The sequence below is a fragment of the Chrysochloris asiatica genome, unplaced genomic scaffold, assembly GCF_000296735.1.
Source record: "Chrysochloris asiatica unplaced genomic scaffold, ChrAsi1.0 scaffold00001, whole genome shotgun sequence".
Lineage (NCBI taxonomy): Eukaryota > Metazoa > Chordata > Mammalia > Afrosoricida > Chrysochloridae > Chrysochloris > Chrysochloris asiatica.
In genome coordinates, this window is record NW_006408519.1 from 25,139,576 (window position 1) to 25,148,948 (window position 9,373).

Here is a 9,373-nt window from a genome sequence, read left to right on the forward strand (position 1 = left end):
GTTAAGCACTGTTAGTTTCAACTCATAGCTACCTTGTATAGATAGGATTTCTGAGGAGCGGCTGGTAAGTTTGAACCACTGACCTTATGGTTCAAATCGATCTTGTAGTCCACTGTTTTATTCTACAGTGCCATATCCAACTAAAATGTATTTAATTATTTGTTTAATGTATCAGGTCTCTTTCTCCCATTAAAATTCTCCATATCAAAAATCATGCTTGTTTCATTCACTAGTTTATCCCTAGTGACAAGTAGAGGTATGAGCATGTAGTAGATGTTCACTAAATCATTGCTGAATATTAAATGAGCAATGTGCCATGCTTCAATTGATTTCTACCATACTTTCACCCTGCTCTATTCCAGAGTTCAATTCAAGTATTTCTTCTCATTCCTATTGCTCAAAAAAATCTTCCCTGAGTTCTTCATATCTCATTGTTCTAAAGACAAGGCATATGAAATGCCAAAGATATGCATGGAGCATGGAGGGTGTGCAATTGATGTAGCTATCATTGATAATAACATGATGACTTAATTCTTTGACTTTATGTAGCTATGTTTCCTAAGCATCAGTTGTATGCTTACCACCTTGAGGATTTCCCCCATACTCTCAGTAACATCTTTTTAAATATATTTTTTATTTCCATCAGTTGTCTGTCAGTTTGTCATACTGTGGTGGCTTAATGCTGCTATGATGCTGGAAGCAATGTCACAGGTATTTCAAATACCAGTAGGGTGACCTATGGGAGACAGGTTTCAGCAGAACATCTAGATGAAAACAGATTAGGAAGAATAATTTATCGATTTCCTCAAAAAAAAAAAAAAAAATCATATATATATACAAAAACAAAATACATGGCCAGTGAAAGAAAATCATATGAATAGAGCAGACAATTGAAATAATGATGGAAGACAAGCCCCTTATGTTGGAAGGGACTCAAAATATGACTGGGCCTACTATTGTAAAATAGACACTTGAGGAGAAGAGAAAGGAATAGCCAGAAACATCACTACAGAAAGTTTGCAAGCCCAACTTCAGTCTATAACTGATTGGAATACCTAAAACAGGACTAGAACTTGCCCAGGCAAAGAGGCTTCCTGCGGAGCCTTCACATTGTATAAGACAGTAGGTGGAATCCTGATCCCCATCCAGAATCTTTGGAGGTGGGAAATTTCCACTTGAAAAGGCAAGTAGACCAGCCTGGAGCAGCCAGAGGAACAGAAGATACTTCTTAAAAGAAAAACCAGCAAGAAAAGTAAAAAACAATAAAGGCAGTCTGATTGACTACTACAAGAACAAGCAAGTTGTTCATTGACTACTACAAGAACAAGCAAGTTGTTCGCCAGGGAGCCATCAAGCAATCAAGCCCCCTCAGGGCAAACCCCCTTCTAAGACTGAAACTCAAAGGGAATAAAGGAGCAGGCAAATAATCTTGCTGGTGACCACGTTGATCTACCAATAAGGGAAAGTGGGGGGAAAACAGAAATGAAGCTGTGAACTAAATCCAACCATATTCAATAGACTTCTGTCAACCTGGATAGCAACCTGGGTGGCCAGCAGTATAACAAGACCTGGGGACTCCTGAGCCCATGGACAGTGACATAATCACAGAGGACTAGAGCAGAGAGTGAATGTCCAGCTGATGTGAAGTGAGAAGAGATGCACAAGAATGCCCATACTTGCAGATAGTACCCATTTGACCTGGCTTCAATGGCTGGATGATCAGAACTCGACTAGAGGAAGAAAGAAAAAGAAAAAGTGTAATCTGCTACAATTTGATGAACTTGACCTATACTTATGGATGTAGTAGCTTAAAAGAGGGAACAAATCTTTACAGCAAGGATCATTTCCACTCCCTCTATCCACAGGGTTGACAGGGATGGGCAACTTAGACATTGGCTACCCAAAATGGGGGGGGTGGGGATGGGTAACAAAGGCATGAAGTGACTGGCTTACAAGATTTCAAGAGGGAGTTTAGTTTCAGAGGGTGCGGGGGAAGGCAGAATCTCCACTGAGTGGTTTCCATCTTGTCTAGATGGGACTGGTGAAAAGAGATGGGGATAAGACTTCTTTGGTTCAGTAGTGAATAGTTACTATCACAACTGATGTGAATGTTGCAAATGTAAAGATAGATGTTTTGTAACAAAAGGAAGCAAGTGGTTGATCTTGCAGTCCAGGAGTGGAGGACCTTGCAACCATCGAGAGAGAAGAGCAGAGTGAGGGACCCTACCCAGAGAAGCAAAGATGCCAGAGATGGAGGCAGAGATAATGACGTGGTGAGATGGAGTGGCTGGGGACTCTAGACTCAAGGAGGGAGAGGGACTGTGTGCTGGCAGCAGGAGCTAGCATGCAGGGTATACCCTTTGATTGTTTGAATGGTTATATATTCCTGAGTGCTTCGGTGTACATCCAAAAACAAACAAACAAACAAAAACAGAGGGATTGGAAGCAAATGGTGTTAAATGATGATGCATGGAAGTGACTGTAATCATTGCAATGAAATGAAATATGATAGGATGAATGTAAAGCTTATGCTCTCCCATGTAAACGATCACTCAATTCACAAAAACTTATTTTTTTAAAAAAGTATATATATATATGTGACTGGGGAGCTGCTGTCTCAAGTAGAGTTAGTTGACCGCAATGACCTAGAAGGAATATAGATTTCTGTACCTTCATTTGCTGATATAACACAAATCAAACTGAGAAGAAACCACTGCAAACTAGTTCATTAATAATTAGTACATGGAATATATGAAATGTTAATATTTGAAAAATGGAATTAATCAAAAATAAAATGGACTACATACAATCTGTACACTGAGCAAATGATCTGGAAACTGGACTATACATAGAAGAGCATGGCATCAGGATTGGAGGAAGACTTATTAAATTTCAATACTCAGCTGATACAATCTTGAAAAGAACTTAATACACTTATTGATGACTATCAAAGATGACAACCTTCAGTATAGATTACACCTCAACATAAAGAAAACAAAAATCCTCACTTGGCTAACAAGTAATATCATGATAAATGGAGAAAAGATGGACGTTGTCAAGGATCATTTTACTTGGATCTACAATCAACACCCACAGAAGCAGCAATCAAGAAATAAAACCACATATTGCATTGGGAAAATCTGCGGGAAAAGATGCCATTTTAGGACCTTAGGTGTGCCTGTTCCAAGGCATGGTGTCTTCAAATACCTCATTTCATGCAAAAACTGGAGAATGAGTCATGAAGACTGTAGAAGAATTGATGCCTTTGAATTCTGGTGTTGGCAAAGGATACTGAATCTACCATGGACTGCCAGGAAAAAAACAAATTACAGTCAGATGCTTCTTAGAAGTCAGGATGGTGACACTTCACCTCATGCACTTTGAATACGTTATTAGGAGGGACCTCAAGAAGGACATCAGGCTTGGTAAAGTTCAAGGTCAGCAGAAAAGAGGAAAACTCTCACTGAACTGGATTGACTCAGTGGCTGCAGCATTGGGCTCAAACACAACCAAACATGTGACGATGGCCCAGCACCAGATGGGATCTCATTGTGGTGTATGCAACGACTCTCAGCTGACTCAACACCACTTACCAACATTGTTTTATTTGACACAACTTCTTCTTTCTCGTATTTATTATTAAAGAAAAATTTACAGAACTGAAAAACCCATTTTACTGACCATACAAAGAGGTAAACTATGAAAATTAGCATGATACAAATAATATACTGTCATTTTTCTTCCTTAAAAGGGAGATTAGCATGTGTTAGAGATAAGCAACTTCAGTGTGAAATTTTTTCAAAGAATCACTTCATCACGCTCTTTCATCCTTATTTAATGCCATCATTGCCTTTTGAAAATCATCCCACATATCATTCAGATGGCTTTGTCACATTGTATTGTTAGCAACACTTTCCACTTGACATTTTTATTCTCTACCTTGATTGGCGAATTATTATTTTATGTCTATCCTATCTCGATTTCTCTTTATCTCTATTTCCTTTGTGGTTCTCAGCTTGATACCATGTACAAAATATATGCTTCATATAGTCTCAGCTGAATCTAAAGTTAGAGTTTTAAATTAAGTTGATAGTCCTGAGACACTCTTTAAAACTAGAGACAAGCCTATCCCCTGAAATCACCATTGAGTGGAATAGTAGAGTGGCTCCCAAAATAAAGGATATCAACCAGAAGATCGGTACCCTACTTCAAAACCATTAGTATGAGAGCAAAAGGTCAGCAATGAGAACAAAAGCAAAGATAAGGGGGCAAGGAAACTAGAGTACTAGAAGTGAACCAACAGAACATAAGTTAAGAGAATATTGACACATTGTCATTGATGTAACTAATATTTAGTACTGAACAATTTGTGTGCAAATGGTCAAATGGGAACCTAACTTGCTGTGTAAACTTTCACACAAGACTCAATAAAACATTATTTAAAAGAAGAACCTATTCTCCAAACTTCAAATATTTTTAACAGACAGGCAAAGTGAAGTTACTCAGGAATGCTGGTTCCCTGTCATGTTTTCCCTTCTGATTGCCCATAGATAGGCATCTAAACAAGACCTCCAGGCCACCACCGTAGCTGAGTATTATGGGTCCCCATTTGACTTTATGAACTAAATTCAAATAGGGAGACAGTACAGTGTAGGAAACGTGTTCCTTACATGCACAGATACAATGGAAGTACATGTTCTAATGTAAAAGTGAAATAAAAGCCCAGTAAAACAAGAAAAAAACTGAATGTGTGATTTATTATATTTAAGATTGGTCTATAAGGCTTAAATATGTCTGTCATAGTTAACAGTAAATGAATGCAACTTTACAAAATCAGTATTTTAAGACAGTACAGGACTAAATGTGGTAACTGTGCATTGGAAAATTAATATTTCCTCAATGCAAATATCAAATCTGCAGCACCATTTAGAAGCTTCCACTAAAAACGCAAGCTGCAGGGTTTCTCACAAGCTCTACTCAGAACACAAGATTACTAAATCAAGCATTAGAGAAACAGTGGAGTCATTCAGGAGTAATAAGTCAGATTTGGTACAGGATTAAAATACTAACATTTTTTTTTTTAATGTCCTGGTTTCAAATTAATAAATACAAAAACATATAAAAATATACACCAGTTGATAAGACTGCGCTGCAGGGGACCAGAAAGTTAAATTTCGCTTTCATATGTATGCAGGTATGTCTTTAGCGCTAGAATTTCTGAATAGCTGCGGCTGGTCTTTCGGAAGAAATCCAGACTTGTAAGATGTTCAATGTCCCGCACCCGAGCTGTGTGCATTTTTATAAGTTCTTCAACCCATTTTGACTCATCCTCTGAATTCTGCAATGGAAACAGAACACTTTTAGAGTCAGAATTTTCCAAAGGACATTCTCCAAATGATCGGTTTGCTCCCAAGTCCACAAGTGACCTCTACGTACTCCTGTTCTCAGAGCCAATGCATGTTACTCCCTCCTGGTCTCCTTGCCAATCTACTGCATTCCTGCCATAATGAGCCACAAATACCTGCCCATAGCGGTAAACATTTTCAACAGCAATTAGTTGTACCAAATAAATGAGACATGTGGTGTGAGAGGCCATTTGACTCAAAAGATTCTCAGAACACAAATCAAAATTAGGAAAACCAAAACCTGAAAGAATTCAGGCATTTGTTTCCTTTCTTAGCTGTCAAACCATCATATTGAGCACAGAGCAAAAGGACGTTAGAATGTTCTTCTGCCTCCCAAGCCAAGTGAAGAGCTTTGGGCCCAATGCACAAAATTATGTGTGCATGCCTAATCTTTCAGACAAATTCGTTCCATCAGCTATATCATCTGTTAGATGGGAGTGAACTAATATTTGCATAATAAATACATTTGTCTTGAAGCAACTCCCTTGACTCAACTGGGGCTTTGGGTCTCAAGAAGCCTGAGTTGGAATTGTGGCTTTACCACTTATAAGCTGCTTGACCTCTTTAGGCCTCAGCTTCTTCATCAGAATACAAGGATAATAACGCTCAATTCTGCCATGAAGGTTACAAAGGAAGGGAGGTAGGAAAAAAGGAAAGAAATGGAAAAGGAGGAAAAAAGTACAAAATAGAGAAAGAAAAAAAACATCAGTCTCAGCTGTCAAAAACTGTCTCGCTGGTACAAATTTCCAATGAAAGGCATTCAAATGGTCCACTTTAAACAATTTACATCCTCTCTATCTTGAAACTAAAAAGTATTTCAAACTAAGCATTCCTTTGTGTCCTAAGACTATCTTCTTATACTTTTTTTTGGGGGGGGGGTTGGGGGAGAATTGAAGATCTGAGAGTTCTATGAATTATGTAAAAATGACCACCTTCATTATGAGACATAGGCAGAAGGGCCTTTACAAATAATTTCATTCCCAGATGCCTCTCCCCACCCCAGAACTACATTGGCTTCTAAGAGTCTTTTTTGCTAGTTGAAGGGTGGCTGTGTGTTCCAGGGTTTAGAGGATTCAGACATGCCCTCGCCCAACTCCTTACCACTAGTGGCCTCACTGAACTACCCACCAAAGCCTAAGAACCCTTCTCGGAAAGCTGTAGCCCACAGACCTGGACAGGAGCAATAGCAGCTTGTGCCAGTGCTAAATATGTACCGTGAGGGTGTTGGTTCAGGAAACTGATGCTTGGTCATCCCAGACAAAATGAAGAAACAGGAAGAAATTGCTTAGCAGACTAGAGAAGTGAGGATTTTAACCCTCTATGCCCTACCCTACTACTCCAATTTAACCAATATCTCCGCAATTCACAGCAAAGGACAAACCTAAATATAATTCTTCCCACAATGATATTGACCAATCCTCAGTGTGACCATATAATTAACGATGTAGGAGGTCTCCAAGCGAGTCAGGGCTGCCGCAGAGAATGAAGAGTAAGTATGAGGCTGCATTCTGGGAAGATTTTCATATTTAACTCATTTATTTGATTTTTCAATGACCAGTTCCATTTTTCTTTGCAAATGTAGTAGTCACTTGGAGTGTGGACACAGGCTGAAAAGACTTTTCCCAACTTAAATAATAGCCAGCTGGGATCATAGGAATTCAGGAAAAAAGCTTTCTTTTGCTATTGCTTCCTGTGGGAAGGGCTTTGCCAAGTTCATTTGCAGTAGTAATAGCTGTTGTTGCTACTTTTATTTGTTCACAGGAAACTTTTAAATCCTTATCTCCTACTATTGCCCCACTTACAATATCTGGGAAGTTGAATTAGTCTTGTGGGTCATATTTCAAATTTCCATTATTCCTGCATCCCTTATTTTGTTTTTACTATTTATAGCCCACCTCTCCACCTATAATTCATGCCCTATCCCAAAAGCTACCCAGCCCATGATGTTAATAATTTCTCTTGAAGTTCTTATTACTCTTTGTCCTTAAATGTAGTCATTTCTGTCCCTGTTTTATTTGCCTACAGTAATAACTGTCTAATATACTACAGATTATCCCAGAGCACCTTAAACAATTTAGGAATTTGAATAATGTTTGTTCATTAATAATCCTCTTCTGTTCCTTCTATTATAGGAAACAAAATCATAGAGATAATTGTTTCAATAGGAGTCCAGGTATGGCACTGTGGGTTAATGTGTTGGACTGCAAGGTCACTTTGAACTTCAAGGTTGATGGTTCAAGCTCACCAGCCGCTCCTCAGAAACCCTATACAGGGTCATTATGAGTCAGAACTGACTCCATGGCACTTAACAACAACAACAACATTGTTTCAATAATCTTGGAACACACAGACTTTCCATCATATTATAGAGCCCCAAAGAGGTCTGTGACTTGTTACTGAGCGCAGAATTAATACTGGGCCAGGGGCACACAGTGTGTCTCCTGTCTTCCTGTTGGGGGCGTCTTTATTGGATCATAAACCTCCTAGCTGTCTCCATATCTGAATAAGTGGGAAGACTGTTACATTTGCCTTTACAACAAGCAGCAACAGAAAACTTGATTTGTACATTTTGCATTCCTACAAGTGTGTGTGTGTGTGTGTGTGCTGTGTGTGTGGAAATCTATTATGGAAATCCCCAAACATCTACGAAATTTGAGAGAATAATATAATGAACTTCATGAACTCTTGTCCTAATTTCAACAGTGATCAAAATTTTGCTACTTTCAACTTTCTATTTACACAGTACATGTACCTTGTGCAAAACTTTAAAAAGTTTGGGTATGTTATTAATCAGTCAAAATTGAGCACTATAACATAACATAACTCACATAGACCCTTACATATAAAAAGAAAACGTTATGAAAATACAAGCTTTCTGAATGTTTCAAAGAAGCCATATGGTTCCTTTCTTCTTTCTTTGGTGCATGTTGCAAATGTCTTAGAACCACAAATGTGTTCTAGTTAACCATAGAAACTGAAATACACAAAGATGGATTAAGTCAGCTAGCCCAATAGGACATTATGGACTCACATTGCAGCTCTCCTCATTGTCAGGGCGGTGAGGAAGGATGAAGGAGGAGACAGAAAGAGGACCGTCACATTTGTCCGCAGGCTGAGTGAAATCCAGGCAGCTGGTTACAATGCTGTAGTAGTGAGTTGGAACAGGAATGGAACTGCCTTCCACATACCTGGAACAGAAAGGTAAAATAATTACAACCAGTATGGTCTCTTTCTTCCTTAAATTGTGACCAACGAGTATTGCTCCAGTCATTCATCGCCACCGAGTTGGGTCGTTGTTCACTTTTAAGCACTGGCCTGCCTCTGTATCTTGGATAATAATGTTGGTTTTGCTTTCTGTAACTCCTCTGTCCCTTAGCCTAGCAGAGTGAGAAAAGCATTTACACAGAGAAAACAGACTTGAAGGCTGGATGTGCAGAGTAGATCATGTAGCAGACACAAAGGCTGGAAGATTCAACAAAAGTCAAACTATGGAGAGCCCCAAGTGCCAGGATGTAGAATTTAGACTTCCTTGTTCAGGTAGTAATGGTCCATTGCAAGTTTTTCTGCTAAGGAATGTTATTGCTAGATCCATGGTTCAGGAAGACAACTCTCATGGCATTGACTTATAAAATTCAGCAGAAAACACAGGAGCTAGGGGGGTATTAGCTCTGTAAAGTCAATGAGATCCTGAACTTGGTGTAGAGAGAACCAATTTTCCAAAGGAATTATTAAATAATGAGTGCTAATGACAAGCCTACTGTTGCTGTTGTGTGCCATAGAGTCAAGTCTGACTCTAGAAACCCTTTAGGATAGAGGGAAACTGTCCCATTGGATTAACCAGGCTATAACCTTTATGGGCAAATCTGCTACACAGGAACTTTTTAAAGTATTGAAGAGCAGAGATGTCAGCTTGAGGACTAAGGTGCGCCTGACCCAGGCCATGGTGTTTTCAATAGCTTCATATGGAT

At 39.0% G+C, this 9,373-nt stretch overlaps 1 protein-coding gene across 3 annotated transcripts in view; it reads right to left on the reverse strand.

Annotated features, from left to right (window-relative positions):
• Positions 1-5,167: 5,167 nt before the first annotated feature.
• Positions 5,168-9,373, reverse strand: part of ENPP2 (ectonucleotide pyrophosphatase/phosphodiesterase 2) — a 102,670-nt gene continuing 98,464 nt past the window's right edge. For all 3 annotated transcript variants that reach the window (XM_006830672.1, XM_006830671.1, XM_006830670.1), the window contains 2 exons: positions 8,437-8,593; positions 5,168-5,338 (listed from right to left, as the gene is read on the reverse strand). In XM_006830672.1, coding sequence (XP_006830735.1) covers positions 5,168-5,338; positions 8,437-8,593 — 328 coding nt within the window. The remainder of the gene's footprint in view (positions 5,339-8,436; positions 8,594-9,373) is intronic.